This window comes from Puma concolor, chromosome C1 (assembly GCF_028749965.1).
Source record: "Puma concolor isolate L17-30 chromosome C1, mPumCon1.1.hap2, whole genome shotgun sequence".
Lineage (NCBI taxonomy): Eukaryota > Metazoa > Chordata > Mammalia > Carnivora > Felidae > Puma > Puma concolor.
Window position 1 is genome coordinate 33,141,418 of NC_141674.1, and position 24,905 is coordinate 33,166,322.

The following is a 24,905-nucleotide window of genomic DNA, read 5'->3' on the forward strand; positions in this document are numbered from 1 at the left end:
ACAAAAGATGACATGAACAGGAGTGCCTGGCTGGCCCCACTGATGGAGTGTAAGACACTTGATCTCAGGATTGAGAGTTAGAGCTCCACATTTGGGCACAGAGATTACTTCAAATCTTTAAAAAAAAAAAAAAAGATGATATATGCAAAGTTAAATTAAAAGCTGGAATCTGAGAAAGAAAGATATTTGCAATTCATTTGATTGACTAGGTATCCGGAATTTAACAACAATTTCTACAACTCAAGAATAAAAGACAACAGAGAAATGAGCAAAGGACAAAAACAAGCAATTTCTAGCAGAGACTTCTGGATGGCCAATAAACATATGAAAAGATAATGAACCTCATTACCGATTGGGCAAATCAAAGTAAAATCACTTAAGATACCATTTCACCCCCATCTAACTGGGAAAATCTTGAAAGAATGATAAGGTGTATTGGGTATGGAGCAATGAACTCTCACACGCTGCTAGCGAGAATGTAAATTGCTACAACCGTGTTAGCAATTAATTTGACGACATACTTGTGAGGATGTGCATGCCTTTGACTCCCAAATTCCATTTCTTGTTATATTTTCTAGGCTAGAGAAACTCCCACATATATCTACCAGGAGATTTATGAAGGAATGATCACTGTAGTGTTGTTTGTAATAGAAAAAATGGAAATAGCTCAAATGTTCGATGAGAGAAAAAAAACAAGTTTTGGAACATTTGCAAAATACTACAAATTGAATGGAAATGAATTAACTAGAGCTCTATCAACAAGGATAAATCATAAACGCATAATGATGAGAGAAAATAATCAAGTTGCAGAATAATGCATGTAGTATGATACTATTTACATATAGATGCAAAATATGTAAAACAAAGCCATACACTTATTGGCACACATATGTAGTAAGTATAAAAACTCATATGGAAAAGGTAAATGCTAAATTCAGGACAGTTGTTATGGATGGAGAAAGTGGAATAGAAATGAAATCAGGGACGCGTGGGTGGCTCAGTCGGTTGAGCATCAGGCTCTTGATTTCAGCTCAGGTCATGATTTCACAGTTTGTGGGTTCAAGTCCCACGTCCGCATCAGCGCAGAGCCCTCTTGGGATTCTCTCTCTTCCCCTTCCCCCACCGTCTCTCTCTCTCCCTCTCTCTCTCTCTCTCTCTCTCTCAAATAAATAAAAATAAACATTTTTTAAAAAAGAAATAAAATCAGGAGTGTGCAGGAGTTTTCAACTGTATCTGTAATGTTTATTTCTTTTTGTAAAATCTGAAGCAACTATAGCAAAACATTAGCATTCATACAGCTGAGTGTGGAAACAGGTGTTCCCTCTGTTTTTCTCCTTGTATGTTTGCAACATTTCATTAAGTTTTTTTTTTTTTAAGTGGAATGCTTTGAAAAGATTCAGTAAAAGCTGAGTCACTGAAAAACCAAAAAACAAAAACAAAAACTACCATTGAAATAAGTGTGGGCAAAACAATTGTAAGACGTTGGGTAAATAATTCTAACCACGGTAATTTCAAGTCCCGCACACAGACTTCCTTCTCAGGTGTGTTGAAGTTCTTGTTCCATTGTAAAGAACCCAAAGTGGGGCACCCAGCTGGCTCAGTCAGTAGAGCATGAGACTCTTTCTTGATCTGAGGATCCTGAGTTCAAGCCCCAATTGGGTGTGGAGCCTAATTAAAAACAAAGGAAGGAAGGAAGGAAGGAAGGAAGGAAGGAAGGAAGGAAGGAAGGAAGGAAGGAAGGAAGGAAGGGAGGGAGGGAGGGAGGGAGGGAGGGAGGGAGGGAGGAAGGAAGGAAGGAAGGAAGGAAGGAAGGAAGGAAGGAAGGAAGGAAGGAAGGAAGAAGGAAGGAAGGTGGGAGGGAAGGAAGGAAGAAACCCAAGAAGGAAGGAAGGAAGGAAGGAAGGAAGGAAGGAAGGAAGGAAGGAAGGAAGGAAGGGAGGGAGGGAGGGAGGGAGGGAGGGAGGAAGGAAGGAAGGAAGGAAGGAAGGTGGGAGGGAAGGAAGGAAGAAACCCAAAGTAGAAATCATCAAAATGCATATTGTGGGTGTAGTTTGCTCAAGAAAGATAATGCAGAGTTCCAAACAGTGGACTCATTCTCAACCTTGCCTTACATCAAATATTGATGTATATAAATATGCTTGAGAAGCACCTTGGTGGCTCAGTCAGTTAAGCATTGGACTCTTGATTTTGGCTCAGGTCATGATCTCACAGTTCATGGGATTTAACCCTACATTGGACTCTAGGCTGATAGTGCAGAGCCTGTTTAGGATTCTCTCTCTCTCTTTCTCTAGCTCTATCTCTCCCCTTCCCTGCTCGTGCTCTCTCTCTTTCTCTATCTTTCAAAATGAATCAATAAACATTAAAAAAATATATGCTTGAAGTTAAAATATTTAAAGTAAGTACAGATCCCATTTTGTGATTTCCTACTTTAACAGAATTGTTCCATTTCTGGTCCTGATCTGTTGGATAAGAAGGCTTCTACGGTAATCATTCTAAGGCCCATAAACACACATTATGTGTTATATGCCTCCATGCTATGCATTGAACTAGGTGTAGATGTCTCCTTGAAGGATTGAGTGAACCAAAGAGGTGGGGGTGCAAGCATCCTGGGCAGAGGATAAAATGGGAGCAAATTCAGCAAAACATGGACAGGAAATAGAGCATGAATTTCTTCTACTGGAAGGTGTAGGAGCAGGAAAGAGATAGGTTGAGAAAATAGGTTATGGTAAGACTGAAGAAAGAGGTATTTGAGTTTTGTCTTAATCTCGGTTTTAGCATACTATAGTTTCCAAATTGAATGCATTTTGTTCATTATATTTTTCTTAATGTTTATTTTTATTTTTGAGAGAGAGAGAAAGTTCGAGCTGGGGAGGGGCAGAGAGAGAGGGGGCAGAGAACCCGCAGCTGGCTGGCTCTGCACTGACACAGAGCCCCGAGCCATGAGATCGTGACCTTAGCCAAAGTCAGAAGCTTAACCAACTGAGCCACCCAGGCACCTCTTTTGTTCATCATATTTTAAGTTGTCATGTCAGAAAGTGGTCATCTGCAGTTTCTAAAGTGCTTCAAAAAAAATGCTAACGTAACTTCTAAGAATAACAATGTGGGATCAGAGTTATCTCTTTCACCTTCTATAATAATTGGTAAATTATCATATTTTTAAAATAAATTTCGACACAAAAAATTAATACACCTTTAAAAAAAAAAACAAAGACCCTACGAATTAGGCCATGGTTCCTTTGGCCACCATGCCAATCCTACTTCCCCCTCCCCACAGAAAGCCACAGTCAAGACCCGTAGCTCTGAAGCAAGATTGTCCATGTTCAAATCTTTTGTTTGGTTGTTTGGTTTTGGTTTTGATTTTTTCTCTTTAAAAAAAAAACACACTTTATTGGGATACCTGGGTGGCTCAGTCAGCTGAACGTCCAACTCTTGATTTCAGCTCAGGTCATGATCTCAGGGGCGTGGGATGGAGCCCCGCATTGGGCTCTGCAATGAGTGTGGAGTCTGTTTAAGATTCTCTCTCCTTCTGCCCCTCTCCTCCACTCGCACTCTCTCTAGAATAAAAATAAAATAAAATAAAGTAAATACAATCAAAGTATAAAAAACACTTTATTGATGTATGATTAACATGAAAAATGAGATGTATATATATTTAATACAGACCATTTAATGAGTTTGGGATTAAGTATAGGCCTGTGAAATCATCACCGCCATTAAGACCATAGATATTTCCATACTCCCCCAAAGTTTTCTTCCTCCCCCTTTATTACTTTTTGTTACGTGGCATTATTATTTTTTGTTGTGTGGTAAGGGCACCTAACATAATATCTACCCTCTTAGGAAATTTTAAGTATAAAATATAATAGTGTTAGTTACAAGAACTATGCCATAGGTTTCTAGAACTTATCTTGCATAACTGAATCTTGTTCCTCTTTGACCATCACCTCCCCATTTCCCTCTCCACCCACCCCCTGGTAACCACTGTACTACTCTCTTCTTCTATGAGTTTGACTATTTTTGATTCCATATATAAGAGAGATTATTTACAAATTCAAATCTTGATTCTGCAACTTACTCAGGACTTGGACAAGTCATATAACTTCTCTCAGCTTCAGATCATCATGAAGGTAATAGCAGTACCCATGTTATAGGCGTGTAAGGACTAAATGAGGTAAATCTTTCAAAAGGGCTTAGAGCAGTTGTTTTTTAATAGAAAGCACTCAATAATAGCTATTCTTAGCTATTATTTTCAGGTCAGTAGTATCTCAGCCCTCTTATGTATTTTGGGGTGTTTTTTGTTTTGTTTTGTTTTTAAGTAGGCTCCACACGGAGTGTGGGGCCCAACGTGGAGCCCAACACAGGGCTTGAACTCATGACCCCAAGATGAAGACCTGAGCTGAGATCAAGAGTCGGACCCTTAACTGACTGAGCCACCCAGGCATCCCTTACTCTTATGTTTCATACACAACCTGCAGATAACACTGTTTTATGTGAGGTTGTTTGTACTAAGATGGATGAAATATTTTATTTTAAATTAAATTTCTCTGATTCCTGGGAGAATTGGCCAAATGTATGTTTGTTTTTTTTTCAACATTTATTTATTTTTTGGGGGACAGAGAGAGACAGAGCATGAACGGGGGAGGGGCAGAGGGCGAGGGAGACACAGAATCGGAAACAGGCTCCAGGCTCTGAGCCATCAGCCCAGAGCCTGACACGGGGCTCGAACTCACGGACCGCGAGATCGTGTCCTGGCTGAAGTCGGACGCTCAACTGACTGCGCCACCCAGGCACCCCCAAATGTATGTTTTAATATATATATGTATACATATTATGTATTATACATATATAATACACATACATATACATGTACATGTACATATATTAACTAATATGTATATTAGCACTTGTGTTTTCCCATTTGTAAATTCTTGGTATCCTATTTTCTTTTTTTTAAATTAACTATATGAGTTGTTTATATATTATGAGTTTTAATTCTTTGATACATATACGACAAATATATTTTCTCAGTCAACTAACTGCCTTTAGCTTTCCTTATGGTACCTGCTGTTCTACAGAAGTTTTTTTTTTTTTAATTTTTTTTTTCTTAATGTTTTTATTTATTTGTGAGAGAGAGAGAGAGAGACAGAGCATGAGCAGGGAAGGGGCAGAGAGAGAGGGAGACACAGAAGCGGAAGCAGGCTCCAGGCTGAGCCATCAGCACAGAGCCCGATGCGGGGCTCGAACTCACAGACTGTGAGATCATGACCTGAGCCGAAGTCGGACACTCAACCGACTGAGCCACCCAGGCGCCCCTACAGAAGTTTTTAATAGCAATATAGTCAAAGGTATCAACTTTTCTTTTAAGTTTTTCTTTTTTTCTTTTTTAATGTTTATTTATTTTGAGAGAAAGAGAAAGAGCGCGAGCAGGGGAGAGAGAGAAAGAGAGAGAGAGAGAATGAATCTCAAGCAGGCTCTGTGCTGCCAGCGCTGAGCCCAGTGCAGGGCTCAAACTCACAAATTGTGAGATCATGACTTGAGCAGAAATGAAGAATTGGGAGGCTTAACCGACTGAGCCACCCAGGCACCCCATAAGCTTTTTTTCCCCCTATTTGGATCTTCTTCAGCAAGATTTTTCTTACACATAAGGCCATAAACATTTTTCTATAGTTTTTTGTCTAATAATTTGATACCATTTTTTTTATATCTAGGTCTTTAGTTAGTCAGAAATGTATATTTTGGGGGCACCTGGCTGGCTTAGTCTGTAGATGTCTCCAACCCCAGTTTTTGGACATCAGCTTCATTGATCTCATGCTGTACAATGCACCCATTTAAAATGTACAAGTCAGGGCACGTAGGTGGCTCAGTCAGTTGAGCACTAGACTCTTGATTTCAGCTCAGGTCATGATCCCAAGGTCGTGGGATCGAGCCCCTGCATCAGGTTCTGCACTGAGCATGGAGCCTGCTTAAGATTCTCTCTCTCGGGGCGCCTGGGTTGCTCAGTCGGTTAAGCGTCCGACTTCAGCCAGGTCACGATCTCGCGGTCCGTGAGTTCGAGCCCTGCGTCAGGCTCTGGGCTGATGGCTCAGAGCCTGGAGCCTGTTTCCGATTCTGTGTCTCCCTCTCTCTCTGCCCCTCCCCCGTTCATGCTCTGTCTCTCTCTGTCCCAAAAATAAATAAACGTTGAAAAAAAAAAAAAGATTCTCTCTCTCTCTCTCTCTCTCTCTCTCTCTCTCTCTCCCTCTGCCCCTCTCCCCTGTTAGCATATGATCTTTCTCTAAAATAAAAAAATAAATTTAAAAAAAATCTTTAAAAAAAAAAAGATTGCCAAATAAACTAAACTAAAATATAATATACAAGTCAGTGGGGGTGCCTGGCTGGCTCAGTCAGTAGAACATGCAACTTGATCTCAGCGTTGTGAGTTCAAATCCCACAATGGATGTAGAGATAAAGCTAAAAATAAAATCTTTAAAAAATAAAAAATAAAATAAAATGTACAAGTCAGTGGTTTTTAGTATGTTCACAGAGTAGTATAATCCTCACCACAATACATTTTGGAACATTTTCATCATTCCCAGAAGAAACCTCATCCCCTTTTTACCCCAACATTTCCCCCAGTCCTAGACAACCATTAATCTACCTTCTGTCTCTAGGTTTGCCTCTTCTGGACAGTTCGTATAAATGAGATCATACAGCATGAGGTACTTTTTGTCTGGCTGCTTTCACTTAGCATGATGTTTCAAGGGTCATCCATGTTGTAGAATGTATCAGTATTTCATTCCTCATTTTATTTATCTCTGCATCAGTCGATGAACATTTGGGTTGTTTCCATTTTTTTATTATGAATAAAGCTGCGATGGGCATCATTGCCCCAGGCAATCACTAATCTAGTTCCTGTCACTCGAGGTTAGCATTCCCTTTTCTAGAACCTCATATGAATAAAATCATATAGCATGTATTCTTTTGTCTCTGACCTTTTGTACTGAGCATCATGTTTGTAAGATTCATCCATGTTATTGTACATATCAGTAGCTGATGCCTTTTTCTGACTGATTAGCATTCCATTGTGTGGATGCATCTCCAAATTTTTAAATTCTGATGGGACCCAATTTACCAATTTTTAAAAATTACATGCTTTTCCGATCTCACTCACAATGTGCCTTTAAAATGTATTCATTGGGGAAGCTTTCTCCTTTGGTCCTGATGAATCTCAGGCATTCACATGACTTAGATAGTAAAAGGTCCCATGGTCACAATAAATGACCATCTTAGTTCAGGCACTGGACTGCTGAATTCTATGTAATAATTAAAAGGCCAAACTTTATTAAAGTGAAATCTCCTCTCTTGTAACTTAGACCTTCTGCACGAACACTTACAGCAAGAATGAGGGAGATGGGGCCATGGTTGTGTTCTTTCCCTATCCGGGGTATCACATCTTCTTCCAGGTGGCAGACAGGCAGACTCTCAGTTTTGGAAGATAGTCAAGAAAAATTTTTTCTCTCAGGTTTGGGAAAGAAACACACTTTTGTTAAGTGGTTTCAAGTTCTCTGGGATTGGCAAATATTCAAAGCCGACTATTTCTTTCTTGTCTATGTTTATGCATTCTGCAGAGGCCCCCAGTAGATACCTTCTATAGTATCTGTCACAGTGCGGGTGACACCATTTTCCTTCTATTGGCTGCTCCCATCTCAGCTTTTGTGGTCTTTTGTTTGTTTTTTGGTTTGTTTTTGTTTTTGTTTTGTTTTTTAGTGGCCCACAATATCCTGGGTCTTTCTGTTGGAGTCCCATGGCTCTTCCAAGCAATTCTGCTGGGCAAGATTTATTAGGGTTTAAGCCAGCTCTCCTTCCAAAGAAATCTTCCACCCTAACTCTTGGAGTGCAGGCCACTTGACATAGCCATTTCCCCTTCTCCCCTATGGGTTGAGCAGCTACCCTGCCCATCTCTGCTCTTCCCATGTTCGAAGCATGAGGCAGTCACTGACCTACCACCTGGAGGAGTTACAGATCAAGGTCTCCAGGTGGTCCCATTGAAATGGTTCCCCCTCGAGAATGGGAAAATATCCCCTACCCCTGCTCACTGAGCATAGCTCTCTTCAGAAAAGTCCTCTTTACAAAGTTTCACAGCAACCTTAAACCCCTGAAGGTGAGAGGGTTGAGAATGTGTAAACTAGGTTTTTTTTAAAGTTTATTTATTTATTTTGAGGGGCGGGGGAGGGGGGAGGGCAGAAAGAGAGGGACACAGGGAGAATCCCAAGCAGGCTCTGCACCATCAGGACAGAGCCCGATGGGGGCTCGAACTCCTGAACAGTGAGGTTGTGACCCGCGCTGAAATCAAGTGTCAGACGCTTAACCAACTGAGCTACGTAGGCACCCCTGTGCAACTAGTTTTGACCATTTACTTTGAAACTTCCACAAGATGGTTTGCTGACAACTTTGTTATCTAACATCTACTGCCTTGGGGTTTCCGACTGAAACTTCTAATTTAAAATCCTATTACACTTGCATTTGTGAGCTAAATGCTACTTGGATGTGATGGATTATTCTTTTTACTATCCTAATGGATTACATTTGTCAATGTTTTATTTAAGATTATGGAATATATGTTCATAAATGAAATTGACTATACTTGTGCTTTTTCTGTACCAACCTTGTAAGTATCATGCAGCAGGACAGAAATTTGCATACTATGACTCAGATGTGCCAAAGAATATAATGTTCACGATTTTCTACAATAAATTCTTAGACTCAAGCCTCTATTCCTGCTAATAGCATGGGGAAAAAAACTTTTAATTATGTTTATGTCTCTATAAGTTCAAATTGAATTTAGTCAATTCAAAATTCTACTCCCTGCTGGCTGTTTTACCCACTCATGACAGCAGGGGAGGAACCCCACGCTGTCCTGTGGCCTCCCCTGATCCCACTGTTACAGCCTACTGAGGAAAAGCTAGTCCTACCTTGTCTTTTGCAGTATTGTTCTGATGTCTACTACTGAAATTCATCATCTCTGCATTCTGCACCCCCCATGACAACCTCAGGCAGGAAGAGGATCCAAATTATTAAGAAGGGGAAAATGCATCAGGAGGTGTTTTCTAAACATTTTAACTAGCTTACTTATCTTTAAATCCAAGACATTTATTGTTCGTATGTTTTTGTGGCTAAATCAAGAATCGAATCACAGGACAGTTCCCAGTTATAATGGTGGGAGCGTTTCCTCCAAGTGCTTTACTCAACTTCTCAGAATCCTCTCAGGAGCCCTATGCTAATAACTATTACTTATAATAGCTCTGTCAGGTGCCTTACTTATATTTTTTAATGTCTTTTTTTTAATTTATTTTTGAGAGAGAGAGAGAGGCAAGGGAGTGGCAGAGAGAGAGACAGACAGACAGACAGACAGAATCCAAAGCAGGCTCCAGGCTCTGAGCTGTCAGCACAGAGCCTGATGCGGGGCTCGAACTCACGGACCAGGAGATCATGACCTGAGCCGAAATCAGACGCTTAACCAACTAAGCCACCGAGGCACCCCTTACTTATAATGTTTAAATTCTTGCTATAACCCAGTGGAGTACATAATGCCATTTCCATTTTACAGAAAAATAAACCGAGGTACAGAAAGGTGACTGTATTAATTAGGATACAGGCTAAGTTGCTGTAACAAAGAGATAACAAAAGACAGTGGCTTAAACAAGCTGGAGGTTTATTTCTCTCCCCAAACACAGCAGAGGCAGGCAGAAAGTCCAGGATGCAGGTGGCTCGGCTTCACTCACCCGTACCTTTCTTCTGTCTCATTACTCCACCATTGAATCATCCATTGTGCCGTCCTCATTTGTTTGGTAAAAGCTGGCTCACCACTACACATGCATGTCCCAGCCTGTGGGAAGGAGGAAGAGAGGATGAAGGACAGGCAGTTCCTTTAAGGAAATTGCACACAAACACTTCAGCTCGTGTCCCATTGTCCAGAAAGATCATAGTCACATGGCCACAACTAACTGCAAGGGAGGCTGAAAAATAGAGGCTCTACTCATGCCTAGGTAAAATCTAGTGGTAGATAGATGTGGTAATGATTCTATTACTAGAAGGAGGGACTCACGGGGGCGCCTGAGTGGCTCAGACTGTTGAGCGTCCAACTTTGGCTCAGGTCATGATCTCACAGTCCATGGGTTCAAGCCCCGTGTCAGGCTCTACACTGAGCTCTTGTTCAGAGCCTGGAGCCTGCTTTGGATTCTGTGTCTCCTTCTCTCTCTGCCCCTCCCCCGCTCGCACTCTGCCTCACTCTCTCAAAAATAAATAAATGTAAAAAAATTTTTTTTCTTAAAGAAGGGAATCATGGACACTGGGGATTGGTTAGGCATTGCTGCACAGAATCTAATATGATTCCCTCCTTCCAAATTCTGAGCACTGTGTGCAGATGAAAAACTACAGTTCCCATTTGCCTTGCAGATAGGAGCCACCAATTAGATATCAACAGAAGTCACTGTGTGGGGCTCCTGGAAAACTTCTGTTGTCCTTCCTCCCTTCATCCATTCTGCTGCTTGGAAAGCAGATGAGGTGACTAGAGCTTCAAAAGCCGTATTAGACCATGAGTGACCTAGAAGGTGCTGAGGATGGTGAGGCATGCAGAAAGGAACAAGAAACTTAATAATCAAGGAGCCACCATAACAAACTGGGACAACCTAACTCTGCACTTCTTTATTTTGAGGGAGAAATCAGCCTCTTTCACTTTTCAGCTGCTTTATGACCTACACACAGCCAAATGTAATTCTTAACGAATTCAAATTATTCATTTAAGCAACATATTCACAGTCATGCAGCTAGGAAGATGTTTGTACTCAGATTTACCTGGTTCCAAAGCCCATATTCCTGCCCCTGCAGGATTAAATTGGCCTTTTATAAGACAAAAATGGTATCCTTTTGTTAAGATTCTACAATGCAATGAAGAAATAGTGGTATAGTCTCCATCCTATTTAGGGAAAGATATTTATCCTTTACATCTACAGTCCTTTATGTAATACAGCATTTTGGCTAGCAAAATATTTCTCTGTTAGATGTATGCAACATAAAATTACAGGAAAGCACCATGAGCTATCGAGCCAGGCATGATTTGTTATTCTTATCTTTGACTTTTTTCTATTAATTTTAATTGGCTTCCTATTCATTCCTTTTGTTGTCAACTTGCACGTGCTGACAGGCAAGCAGTAGGAAGCACCAGTGTTAAGGAAGATTAATGGGGAACATTTTTGAAATGTATAACAATCTATTCATCACTGTAACTTTTTCCCATTTGGAAAAAAATCCATAATTATTTAACTTTTAATTCTAATACACTGGGCCCACCTTATGGGACACATAGTTGGAGATTCTCTCATCTACATGATTGACAGATGAGCCTTATATGCCAGGATGGAAAACACATAGATAAGAAACAGGCCAGGAGAGCCACTATGACCCTATGAACCTGGATAAAGGCTTTATTCTTTCTTGTCTGGAGAGCATTTGGTTAAAGTAGGAAATCAACTACATGGACTGTTTAAGCCACATGTTCTGAATTGCTATTGGGGATGCTATCACTAGAATTAGGAAAATTGTGCTACTTTGTTGGGGGGGGGGGTGGTAAAATACCAGAAAGTTGACATATGTTGTTTAGAAGGGTTTATTAGATAATATTGTATTTATCTCCTTTTGAGAAAAGGAGAGATGATTGTCAGAGGCTGTCAAAAATACTTAGATTTAGAATGTCCTATGTAGTATAAAGGAAATAGGTAAGACTGCGATTTACCAGCAAATGTCACTTTTTCATTGTAGGGGTTTGTGGCAGATAGAAGAATGGCCCTCCAAAGATGTTCAAGTTTTAATCCCCAAAACCTGTGAGTATGTCACCTTACATAGCAGAAGGGGTTTTGCAGATGTGGTTAAATGAAAGGTTTTAAAATAAGAACATTCTACTTTTATTTATTTGAGAGAGAGAGTGAGCATGAGCAGCAGGAGGGGCAGAGAGAGAGAGGGAGAGAGAGAATCCCAAGTAGGTTCTGTGCTGTCAGCACAGAGCCCAGTGCGGGGCTCAATCCCATGAACCGTGAGATCATGACCTGAGCTGAAATCAACAGCCGGATGCTTAACCAACTGAGCCACCCAGGCGCCCCATAAAATAAGAATATGTTAAAGGTTGCAGGAGTCGCGATGCCATTGCTGGAAGGGGCCATGAGGCAGTGTGGATTGCCACCAGAAGCTGAAAAGGCAAGGGACTGATTGTCCCTCAAGTCTCCAGAAGGAGCGCTGCTCTGTCAACACTTGATTTGAGCCCCATAAGGCCCGTTTCTGACCTCCAGAACTGTAAGATAATAAATTTGTGGGATGCCTGGCTGGCTCAGTCAGTGCAGCATGCGAATCTTGATCTCGGTGTTGTGAGTTTGAGCCCCACGTTGGGCATAGAGATTACTTAAAATAATAATAATAATAATAATAATAATAATAATAACGACAACAACACCCAAGTGCCCCTCAAATGAGTTCATTTTAGATACAAGTATGCAAATCAGGATAAACTCTGGCTCCTTGGAGAAATGGCTGATTCTAGGATTGGGACAGGAAATATTCAAGATGAGCCTGAAGCATCTTGTAGTGCCAGAAAGTAATGGAGTGCTAAAAGACATATAAATAAATAAATAAACAAACAAATAAATAAATAAATAAATAGAAATAAGACAGTGATGGGGATATGTCAAAGAGGCAAAGGAAGCACCTGAAAGAGCTCCTAATGGCCGAAACTGGTACAATTTAAGCAACAAAATAAACAAAGTAGTATTGGGTTATAACCCAATGTACAGAATAAATATCCATGAGAATCCAATGTGATTCTCTCCTAAATTCTGAGCATGTGACCAGAAAAAAAACAGACAAACTACAAAACTACATGTCCATTTCTTTTGCAGATAGGAATAGCAATTGAATATAAGAAGTCACTAGGTGATAATAATGATTGAATAAATAAGTAAATGGGGGAGAAGAGACAAATGTCCCGTGCAAAAAAAAAAAAAATATATATATATATATATATATATATATATATATATACACATATATATATATATATATACACACATATCTATATATATATCCAAATAATTTATGTAGATGCTCTGCTTTTAAGGAGGTAGAACAACTCTTGATATCAGGTATCAACTGATAGGACGTATCAACTCTTGATATCAGCTCAAGTCATGATCTCATGGTTGTGAGATAGAGCCCTGTGTCGGGCTCTGTGCTGAGAGTGGAGACTGTTTGGGATTTTCTCTCTCTCTCTCTGCCCCTCCCCTGCTCATTCTCTCTCTCTCTCAAAGTAAGTAAATAAACTTAAAAAAAAAAAAAAGGAAGTGGAATATAATTGCCTCCCCTTACGTATGAGCTGCGGAGTGACATCTATCCAAAGAGTACAGTATGGAAAGGGGGGAGGGGAGAGTAATTTTACAGTAGAGAAGCCTGACCAACACTACCTCAACCAGGTGATCAAGGTCAACAACAGTAGTTACAAGTCATATTGATAGTATGTATCCTTGATACAATGTGATGAAAACTGGCATCTATTAAAAAGAAAACCATAAGCCCAAAATGGCATCACTTAGACCAACTCACCAAACCTGGGCTTAATACCTAACCTAAATGCAATTTCAGCCTCCCCCAGAAATGTAGTCTTAACAGGTCAGTCAAGAATTTTCTGGGGTGCCTGGTTGGCTCAGTCAGTGGAGCAAGTAACTATTAAACTTGAGGTCAGGGGTTCAAGCCCCATGTTGGGTGTAGAGCTTATTGAAAAAAATTTTTTTTCTGATAAGCACCAGTGAGGTAATCTGTCACATGGGCCCTCACTGTTCCACACCGCCCAACCGGGTCCCTCCCTCCCCTACCCCCCCCCACCCCCCAACAAAGGAAGAGGACGTAAAACTCCCTGCTCTTTCCACTAAGAGAAGTGACCCAACCTGAAACAATCTTTTCTTTCTTTTGCTAGTAACTTCCTTGCCCCACCCTCCTCCCTATAACAATCTTCTATTTTATACAACTCTTCGAGCTCCTACTTGCTGGGTGGGATGCTGCCCAACTCATGAATCACTTAATAAAGTGAATTAGATCTTCAAATTTACTCACTTGAGTTTTGTTTTTAAAAAAATGAATAATTGGGGCGCCTGGGTGGCGCAGTCGGTTAAGCGTCCGACTTCAGCCAGGTCACGATCTCGCGGTCCGTGAGTTCGAGCCCCGCGTCAGGCTCTGGGCTGATGGCTCAGAGCCTGGAGCCTGTTTCCGATTCTGTGTCTCCCTCTCTCTCTCTGCCCCTCCCCCGTTCATGCTCTGTCTCTCTCTGTCCCAAAAATAAATAAACGTTGAAAAAAAAAATTTAAAAAAAAAATGAATAATAAATAAATGGAAGATTCAAAGACTATATATGTTCTCCAAGCAATCCTCCCTAAATACTGCTTCTCTGAGCCAAACTAATAACAATGCAAAGCATTTTGATTCCTAACAAGTGGTGGGTCGGAAGCTATTCTGCTCATGCTAAATACAGACCCAGCTGGAGCAGCACTGACTGAACTTGCTTGTAAAAACTGAAGGGCTGGGCAGAGACCTGGGGCCAGAGCCTCACACAGGTGAGCAGAGCAAAGACGTGGCCGGGACAGGAATCTCTGTAGAAAATAGTTTTGGATCCACTCCAACACACAGATATCTAGATGATGGAGACCCCAGAGTTCTCCTCCAGTTAGTACTGACATGGGTTAGGTCCCAGAAGACACTGGGGGCAGATGTAGCCACACTCCCAGCTCTGTCATTAAAAAACAAAGGAAACTAAACTCCCTTTGGATAACTAAAAATAAATAAATAAGTCAAATTTGTTTTTTAACAACCCTTACCTCTTGTGGTCTTCCTCCCAAAAGGCAATGACCTTTTATTCTATAATGATAATAATAATAATAATAATAATAATAATGTATCAATATTTTCATATGCTCATATATTGTCATTGTTCATATGTTCATTATAACAAATATGCCATAGTAATATAAGACATTACTAATAGGGCAAACTGAGCACAGCGTACATGGGAAATATCTTTACTATCTTTGCAAAATCTAAATTTTTCTGTAAATCTTAAAGTTTTACATTATAAAGCTTACTTAAAAAGAAGGAAGAATGTGGGGCACCTGGGTGACTCAGTCAGTTAAGTGACTCTTGATTTCTGCTTAGGTCATGATCTCTTGGTTCATGGGATCAAGCCCCAAGTAGGGCTCTGCTCTGACAGCACAAAGCCTGCTTGTGCTCTCTCACCCTATCTCTCTCTGCCCCTCCCTTGCATGCTCTCTCTCTGTCTCTCAAAATAAATAAATATTAAAAAAAGAAGAAGAATGAATCTTAGTTTCTGATATATCATCTGTGGGGATAACAGACCAACGATAAGCTAGTCCTTAATCTTGTGTCATGTTGAATCTGATATTCTTGGAGGATGTCCTAAGATCCTTCACCATTCAATTTGTCCTAGGATCTCAACAGGAATTCAGCATCTACCAGGTAATTATGCAATTCCTCAATAAGTAATTATTCAATTCAACTATCACCACACCCTGTGGCAGGCCTGGTTATCCTAAAAGAGGAAGGTACTCTGGACATAGAGCTGGAAGAAAACAGGATGAACCTATTATCCTACTAATTCTTTATCCCCCGCACCCTAATGAACAGTGTTCTGCTGGGTGTTATGAGCACTTAATTTATTTTGTCCCAAGGGGTAGGTTAGATGTGCTGTTTCACTTCTGAAACTTTAAGCCTCCCTATGAGACTAGAAAAAGGTCTAGGACTTTGTTAATGGGAAGAGTGGCTGATGGAACAGTGCTTCCTCTCAATTTCACACATCCCTTCCGTTTGGCAGGTGCAGTACTCTTAGCATAAGACTGGGGAGGAGAGTAAGTTATCCGATTGGTAAGTTTGAAAGGAGAATCTGAGGCTGGACAATTGGTTCCTAGACCTGTTTGAAAGCAGAAACAACACTATAGCTTTTTTTTTTTTGAGAGAGAGACAGAGAACACACACACTCAGTGGAGGAGGGGCAAAGGGAGAGAAAAAGAATCTCAAGCAGGCTCTATGCCCAGTACAGAGCATGACATGATGCTCAATCTTACCACCATGAGATCACGACCTGAGCCAAAATCAAAAGTTGATGCTTAACCGACTGAGCCACCCAGGCACCCCAATAGTTGTATTAGTTATATTATCAACGTAGCTCCATGTTGTTCTGTTCCCTACTTAATTATGTTTTATGCATGTCTTAAGCCCAGTGCATGACCAATCATTAACTGTGCCCTTGTAACTCTACCACTTGTTTGCACATTGATTATTATAAGAATCTGACGGGACACAGATGCTGACATTTGTCTTAAAACTATCTGATGTACCAAGTCCTGAATGGCACCTCATTGTCTGGAAGCATGTATACCTCCAGATGTTTCAAGCCCCCCCCCCCCCCCACTTAAGGTTTCAAGAAACCCTTCACCCTCCTCTCATGAATGTATCTTCTTCTCCAAACATACATAAGCTCTGCCTAGGCTCAGCAGGGCAATGCAGCTGTTGGAAATGATCCCCTGCCTCCTCATCGGGCTGCCCTCTGATAACAAAGCTTTCTCTGCTTCAAAACCGGTGTCTCAAGACATTGCCCTATGGCACATCAGGTGCACGGACAAGTTTGAGTTCAGTGACAAAACTAGGTATGCACAGCAGAACCCCTTTCCTATCTCCTTCCTTTGGGGAGTGTGTCTGGCCAGTTAGCAGGCTCTATGCTCTGCTCCTTCATGTTCCCTTCATGCTCCCTTCCCTTATGGAGGAGTCCTACAGAATTTAGTGATTTCTCTGACTAGGTGGTAAATCCATCTAACTCTAGGTTTCAGCATTAAGAAGACAGTTGAACTCTCACATCTAAGCCACGTTCTCTGATGTCATAGAAACATAGTCTTTTGGCCTCCATCTACCAGCTCTTGCCTTGTTTATCAAGTGGTTCAGAACTTGGATAGAAAAGAGAAGCGTTAAGCATTACCCCTATAAGGCCCAAGCTTTGGAGTAATACTCCCCAGGGAAGTCAAGGCCATGGTGTATTGTGCTCAACTGAAAGCAAGTGTATGCAGTAGGATGCCTTGCCTTGATTCCAGGACTCTTGTGTTGGGACACAGGATCTGCACATAGCCTGGGACTATCTCCTGAAACGCTGGCGTTCAGAAAGACTTCCTAGGTGTCTCATATGTCTCGTCTGCAGCCTGTGGGAATGTGATGCATATTTCCAGACCTAGACTGAGCCTTGTCTCCTATAAGCCAGGGCCCTCTCTCCCGTCTTGTAGACAACTAAGAGGGCATTTGGAACCTAAGCTGCGCCATCAACAAAGTACAGATCATATCTTAGGAACATGAACGATATCAAGCAAGGCCAGGGGGTAACCAGTAACCTTTGGGTCACATTTAGGCACATCTAGAATGGCTACAACAACATAATTCTTTATGCTAGTGTTAACCACTGGTCTGTTATGTTGTATACAGCCTCAGCCTCTATAGGCACATGAAGAACTTTACTGTGTGAGTAGATCTCTTGGGATATATTTCTCTACAGTTATAATAGACAAAAGGGGAAAAGAGGCAAATCACAGAGCACTTTTAGATGTATCTATTTTTTTTTAATTTTTTAAATATTTATTTTTGAGAGAGAGACAGAGCACAACAGGGGAGGGGCAGAGAGAGCAAGACACAGAATCTGAAGCAGGCTCCAGGCTCCAAGCTGTCAGCACAGATGCGATGCGGGGCTCGAACTCATGAACTGTGAGGTCATGACCTGAGCGGAAGTCAGACACTTAACTGACTGAGACACCCAGGTGCCCCTAGATGTATCTTAATCTCACACCTAGACCAAAAGGAACATTTAGGGAGCCCAGGACTAAGTATTTTCCCAGGACTGTCTGCCATGGCCCCTGTGCCCAGCCATCACACAGCTCCCTGGAAAACAACGGCAGACTTTGCAGCTCTCTAGCCTTTACCAGCATGGGCTTGTTTCCTCTGCGGGTGGGCTTAGTTCAGTCCATTTACTCCTGGCTCCTGGTATTTGTCTATGAGTTTCTCGAATACCTAGTGACGTTCCAATAAGACTATGGAATTATAGCATTGTAGTTTATTTTATTTTTCAAAGATTTTAAGCAATCTCTGTACCCAAGGTGGAGCTCAAACTCACAACCCCGAGATCCTGAGCCACACACTCCACCAACTGTGCCAGCCAGGTGCTCTGGAATTATAGTATTTTAGAGCTGGCTTTAGAAATTATTTACATAATGGGTTATCTAATTTAAAATTCTTCATCTTGCAGGTAAAGACTAGTGAGGGTTAAGTGACTTTTCTAACATTCCATTGCTGGCTAGTTACAGTGCTAGCTTGCAGGACAAGAACGTGGGTCTCCTAATTCAGTAGGTTTTTTTTCCTACTACCTGTGCTGCCCCCCATGTATCCCATCTCTTGTCTGCTGTATACAGTACACTCTCTTCTACTGGACATGACTAAATTACCTGATGCTTTAGCTGGTATCAAGATTTTAAAAATAATACAATCTGAAGTCTTCAGAGAGACGGGACCAAAGAAATACCACACAGTGTGTTGTCCGATTCCCTGGCAAGAAGGAACAGAATCGATTACTATTAGTTTTTCCAAGTAATGGGTGTGACTCATGCAACCTTTGCTTTTCATCAAGGGTTTAGTTCATCAAGGGTTTAGCCCCATGACTGCTCTCCCTTGGCAAACCAGTTTGAAAATGAATCATTCACAGATGTTTCACTCTCATTGCTGAAAGTATCCTTCTTCACAGTTTTTTTGGTGTGGTTTTTTTTTTTTTTTAATTTTCTTTAATCGTGAGCAGTCAAATAGAAGCTCCTGTGCCTCGGGCTGTCTATCTTACTATCTCCACTGTCTCTAGATTAGTTTCTTCCAACTCTCTTTGATGGATTCTGTAACCACCTCAGGACACATCCCTTCCACACCTCCCTCCTACCCTGGCCCTATCACTGGCTAGAACCCCATCCGATTTAGTTTTATGGAGGATAACACAAAAGGAGAACAGGAGAACGTCTGAGTGGCAGAGTAGGAAGCAGTCCTGTGTCTTCAACTTTACACCCTTCTACTGAAAAATAAAGCCCTAGGGCAGTGGTAGGAGAGACACAGATTGAGAAATGTATACACGTTTGACCACCTTTGACTCACCACTCCAGGGGACACCCCAGATGGCAATGGCGGCCACATTCTCCTCTATCCCTACTGGAGCGAGTGCCCACTGGGATCAAAGTGGGATTTGGGTACTGCTGGAGTGTTAACGAGATGACACGTCTCCCAGTTTTCTGCTGCATTCTGTTTTGCCCGATTGTGAAGGAGCCTTCCAGGAAAAGAACTCAAGCCATATCCACGCTGTGTATGTAGGTATGTCTGAGGGGCTGGGGGAAAGGAGGCAGGGGAGGGCTGACAGAAGCAAATTGCAGGCAGGACTCCAGATTCCCAGGAGAGCATTCATCACAAAAGAAAGGGTGCAGTATCATCGGCCACGTGCAGCATCAGGGCTACAGGTTTGGTTCGTATGGTAGTTCTGGGACCAACATGGTGGCTATTACCTAACCTCGTCAAACCCTGTCTCTCGCCATTGGTATCTTCTCTATGTTCTGGGGAACAGGAGAGGGCCAGGTTTAAGCTGCATGTAACACTACAAAGGCCTGCCTTGGCACATCGGAGAGCCATCACGGTCTTAACAGTGTGACTAAATGTGAGCATGGCTTACTCTAACATGGTGTGATGGTCAGTACTTCCGTGAGATGGTTCTCACAGCTTTTCTTTTCTTTTTTTTTTTAAGTTTATTTATTTATTTTTGAGAGAGAGAGAGAGAGAGAGAGAGAGAGCAAGCAGGGGAGGGAGGGAAAGAGAGAATCCCAAGCAGATGCAGGACTTGAACTCATGTACCACGAGATCATGACCTGAGCCAAAATTGAGACCTAGACACTGACTGAGACACCCAGGTGCCCCATGACAGATTTTCTTAAATTTTATTTTCTATCTTGATAAGAGATGTACCAGTTTCAGAAAACATAGAACCCCCAATGCTTCGTAATTTCCACAACTCATGGCTGTGTGCTTTTGACAGCTCTGTCACATTCGTGATGGTTTTTCATTATTTGTTTGCTTTGGCATATTGAGAGGGCATATGAGGCTGTTATAGTTGGATGACAAGGTGGGATGGGCCTGTGATCCCTCCTGCTCCCCCGGTGTTACGTTTAACATAATGGCATTTCTTTGATACACTGGCGAACAAGAGAGGAAGCTGTTCCTCTGCTTTTCAGAGGAAACAGTAGGAGCTGTGCGCTCCTGGTAGCCTTCAGCTGCCTAGGGGCAGTCACAGCTCCTGAGGGCAGGGATCAGGACCCTAGTACAAAGAGAAAAAGTGCTTCTTCCTCCTGGAGAACACAGGTGGGTGGGTGGGTAACTCAACCTTAATGAACTACGTTTCGTGCTAGACTTTGGTCCCGAAGCTTGCCCTTACTGGGTGCCCTTGTGCACTGCACAGTCTATACAACTGGACATAATGGCACAACTGTCTGGACTGGCCCCCGTCAGATAATCTGGGAAACTCACGGGCACATCTCCAAATAGAGTACTAAAAGGAGGTGCAGGAAAGAAACACAGCACAGGCATTGGCCTGAGCACCAGAGTGGCCAACCACGGTCCAGCTAAGTGGCATCAACAACATAAGCAGCGGGAAATCCAAGGGAACCATGGAGCAGGAATCCACACAGAAAGCAAGCAGTGATCAGTGTGGAACGTTAAGAGCAGAAACATCGAAGTATGACATGAAGCCTGGGCTGTTTCGTGGGAACACTGGAGATATTTAGTTGGGGACTCTCAGGCATTAGAAAGGAGAATGTGGTGGAAAGTTCTTGTTTTGTCTGCCCAGACCCACACAAATTGTGTGAGTCTGGTGAGGCTGCCAACTATTCCTCCCCACTTCACAGCCACAGGGCCCAGCCAACCAAGGAACCCAATAGCCTTGGCTATGATTAGCCCAGAGGTAGGCCAATCAGGTTCTTCCTGGGGATTTTTTTTTTTTTTTTTTTCCGTTTAAAGGTGGAAGAAAAGGCATGTGGCCTTCCAGATAAAGAGTGTTAAGAATGTGAATAGGGGCCCTCTTCTCTGCCATGTAGAGGAAGGTATCTCTTATAGAAGAGAATGGGGCCAATGTAAGAAAGAAGCAGAGCAAGAGTGAGAGAAAGGAAGGGACAGGGATTGAAAGAGTGAGAAAGACCAATTTTGAAAATGTATTTTAGTCCCCTAGATCTATCTGTGACTGAAGTCCACTCCTAGACTTCCAAGGGTTGTAAGCCGCCAGTACATTCCCTTTTTGCTTATGCTAGTTTAAACGGAATTTGTTACTTGCAAATTGTCAAATGTACATGCAGGTGGGACCTATCTCCAACTCTTTAAAAATCTTTTTAAAAGTTTATTTATTTATTTTGTGAGGGAGAGAGTGTGTGCGCATGCACACACATACACATGTGTGCACATGAGCGGGGGAAGGGGCAGAGAGAGGGAGAGAGAGAATCTCAAGCAGGCTCCATGCTGTTGGCTGAAACTCACAAACCATGAGATAATGACTTGAGCCAAAATCAAGAGTCGAATGCTTAACTGACTGAGCCACCCAAGTGCCCCCCTATCTCTAACTCTTAAGTGACCTTTTAGAGTTGGGAACCTTCAGTTCATTACAAACTGCCAATGCATCTTCATATTCTCAAGGATGCTAAGAGTTACCTGCCTCTCAGTTCCCTGGATATTCCCAAGGTCTTTGGATGATTTGACCAAATTCCTGACTTTTTATGGTTAAACTTCCTTGCTTCTGACCCATCTCTTTGATATACAGAAGGACAGATTATGTGGCTGACCAAATCATCCATCTGAACTGGGAATTCTGCCTTACTGAATAATTACTAAAGTTGCACCAAAAGAGAGACATATTAATTCCTAAGATTTTACTGGCAACTCCTTTTGTAAAAATAAAACATATTTGCAAATGAGTAACCTGCTCAATACACTGGTTTTGCATACTCAAATATTTATATTTTAAGCTATATATGTGTGTGTATGTGTATATATATATATATATACTTTCAAAATGTTTATTTTATATATTTTATAATATGCATTATAAAATAAATAAAAATATATACACACACTAGTAATTTTTCATCCAAAGAAAGTCTATATAAAGAAAAAAGTATATATCACTTTGTGCCAGTGATATGCCACAAAGCTAAGAATTGATTCCTATCTTGGACCAGTTATCTTCAAACAGAAGGTACAAACAATACTTATTAATCCTAACACGGGCACATTTATTCACAGGTCAAGCATGATAGAGCTTTAGCAGGATGACCAGTGGTGAATGGGAAATGGACAGAGCCCACCAGGAGCAGAACTAGGGAAAGCTGACCTAGCTAAAGGGTCATTTGTCAACATCCCAAGATAAAGAATATGCCAGGACTAAGTTCTAGCTGGTTTCAGTATCAAGGAAGTACACAGCAGATGAAGCATAGCTTAGACCTAGTGAAGGGTCTAAGATCAATGTCAGCAAATGGCAGTCATACCATGGTTCTAGGTTGGCAGCCAGCCCCTAGAGGGTAACAAAAACAGGTCTTGGGCTCACGAGGGACAGGAATTCAAAGAGCTAGGACGAGGGTCAGGATCTTAGACCTGCCAGGGTTTCAGGCTAGTCCTTTTGTCCAAATGGGAAGAATGCCCACTTAGCCTGGCCATTATGGATGAAAGCTATACCTCAGTGGGCATGCAGGGGGTCAGGCGATGGCACAACTTATTTCACCCACTGGCGGGAAAAGGAATTCAGCTCAACCTAGGTAGTAAGACACAAATATGACTAAGACATAGCCAAATTGCTCTCAAATGGCTTACAGTCTAGACGGAAACAGAGCACAAGGAGATGATTTCACACGTGTGCAGATACTGGAGGACTTTGACAATTGCCAAAGGAGAAAAATGCATAGTGTGCTACTGTTGGGAAAATGAATACAGTTTTACACCATAAGATGGCCAACGGGACTAAAACAAGCTCTGGTCTCTAGTTTGGAGACCGCTCTTCCAGGTTCTTCTTGCCCTGTTTGCCACGCGCACAAGCCTGCCACAGATGTGGAAGCTGACCACTATAAATTAGCCTTCCTCCCTTCATTTGGAGCTCAGATCTTTGGAAAAACAGTCTCCTCTGAGCCCGCTGGTGTTAAATAAATCTCTGATCCACCAAGATCTCTGAGTGCCGCTTGGTTTTTCCGCCAGCGTTCCAGCCTGGTTCCGTAACACTATCAGAACACAAAGAAGGGCCACTTACCCCAAACTAAGATACAGGAAGATTTCCTAGGGAAGGTGCTACTTGAGCCGATGCTAGCAGGCAACGAAAAGTGAGAAAGATTTACCGTGAACAGTCGTGGAGGTGGGACACAGAAATGCATATTCAGGGAATTTGAAGAAACTGGAGATTACTAGAGTGGCACATCCGTAGGGTCTCTTATCCCCACATAAGGATAGGGAGGTACGGTGGGAACTGTTCTTCATCTTCATGTCCATTTCTTCTCTTCCTTTTAGTAACAGAAGCCCTTCTCACCCCACACTGAGTTTTAGCTGGGCACACACCTAACCAATTAGGGAGTACAGTCTCCAGCCTCCTTGCAGTAGATGTGACTATGGGTCCAGGTTCTTGGGATGTGAATGGAAGTTAGGAGTATAATGTTCATGTTACATCTTTCAAAGGCGGCCACTTGTCCACTTCCTCTTTCCTCTCTTTCTCCTTCCAGAGGCCTGGAACACAGATGTGGCCATGAGAGCTGGCCCCAAACATGCCAACAATGAGTTGGTGGCACACTAGGATGAAAGGAACCTGGGTCCTGGGTTGAACCAGTGAAGCAGAGCTACTTCCCCATCCCGGACATCCTCCTTACTGGACTACTGAGTGACAGAGAAATTACTTGTCGAGTCACTGTCTTCTGGGGTCTTTTTGTTATTGAGCATAGCCTGTTTCCTAACATGGGAGGAAAGGAAAGATAGTGTTAGGATTTCTAATAGAATTCCCGACTTGGTCAGAAAAGGCTAAGGAGCTAGGAAAGGATGACGGAACAACTGTCTGTCTTAATGATTACAGCTGCATGAGGCTGGGGCTGGCAGATAACAAGATAAGCAATTATGCAGCCTTGTCTCCAGACAGATAGGGCAAGCCCCTTGAGAACTATAAACTCCTACCCGGTTCTAGGAGCCTAGTTCATCCAGAGCAGGACAGCAGCCAGCAATCCCCTCCTGGACGTCTTCTTTGTACCCTGCCTTGCAGACCTGTGTCCGCTGTACTCTTCAAAAGCTGGCTCCAACAAGCTCCACATGAAGACTTCATGAAAAAACCCCATTTAGTCGTTTTGTGTTAATTAGGTTTACAAAAGAAGAATACTATTTATAATCGCCTTCTATTTCCTGAAGAGGGAAGGTCCTGTAACTGGAAGAACTTGCTGTTTTGCTGAACATGGTCATTCATTGGGCACAGGTTTGGATGTAGAAACTAGGATGAAATGCATTCCTTTGAATAATGAAGGATTGAGGAGTCTACATAGGGCTGGGGGGGGGGGAAGGTGAAGAGCAGGAAAGCTGGAGGCTGGGAGGTAGGATGGGGTAGGGATGGGAAGAGATCCCTGTGGCAGAAGTGGAGAGTGTGTACTCTGGAGAAAGAGGTGTGCCGTAGCGGGGTTCCAGCTGCTACAGCCCACGTGACATAAATCACGTCTCCCCTTCAGCAAATTCTATCTTGTTCACTAAGATGCTGGTAGGAGAGGGCATAA

The 24,905-nt window shown here is 42.1% G+C and overlaps 1 protein-coding gene across 1 annotated transcript in view; it reads right to left on the bottom strand.

Moving 5' to 3' along the window:
- Positions 1-1,141: 1,141 nt before the first annotated feature.
- The window catches only part of LOC147577960 (uncharacterized), a 29,847-nt gene continuing 6,083 nt past the window's right edge, over positions 1,142-24,905 (bottom strand). The window contains exons 4-7 of the mRNA XM_086715168.1: positions 14,889-14,928; positions 9,762-9,865; positions 3,398-3,554; positions 1,142-1,638 (exon numbers count right to left, since the gene is read on the bottom strand). Coding sequence (XP_086571294.1) covers positions 3,509-3,554; positions 9,762-9,865; positions 14,889-14,928 — 190 coding nt within the window. The 3' untranslated portion in view covers positions 1,142-1,638; positions 3,398-3,508. The remainder of the gene's footprint in view (positions 1,639-3,397; positions 3,555-9,761; positions 9,866-14,888; positions 14,929-24,905) is intronic.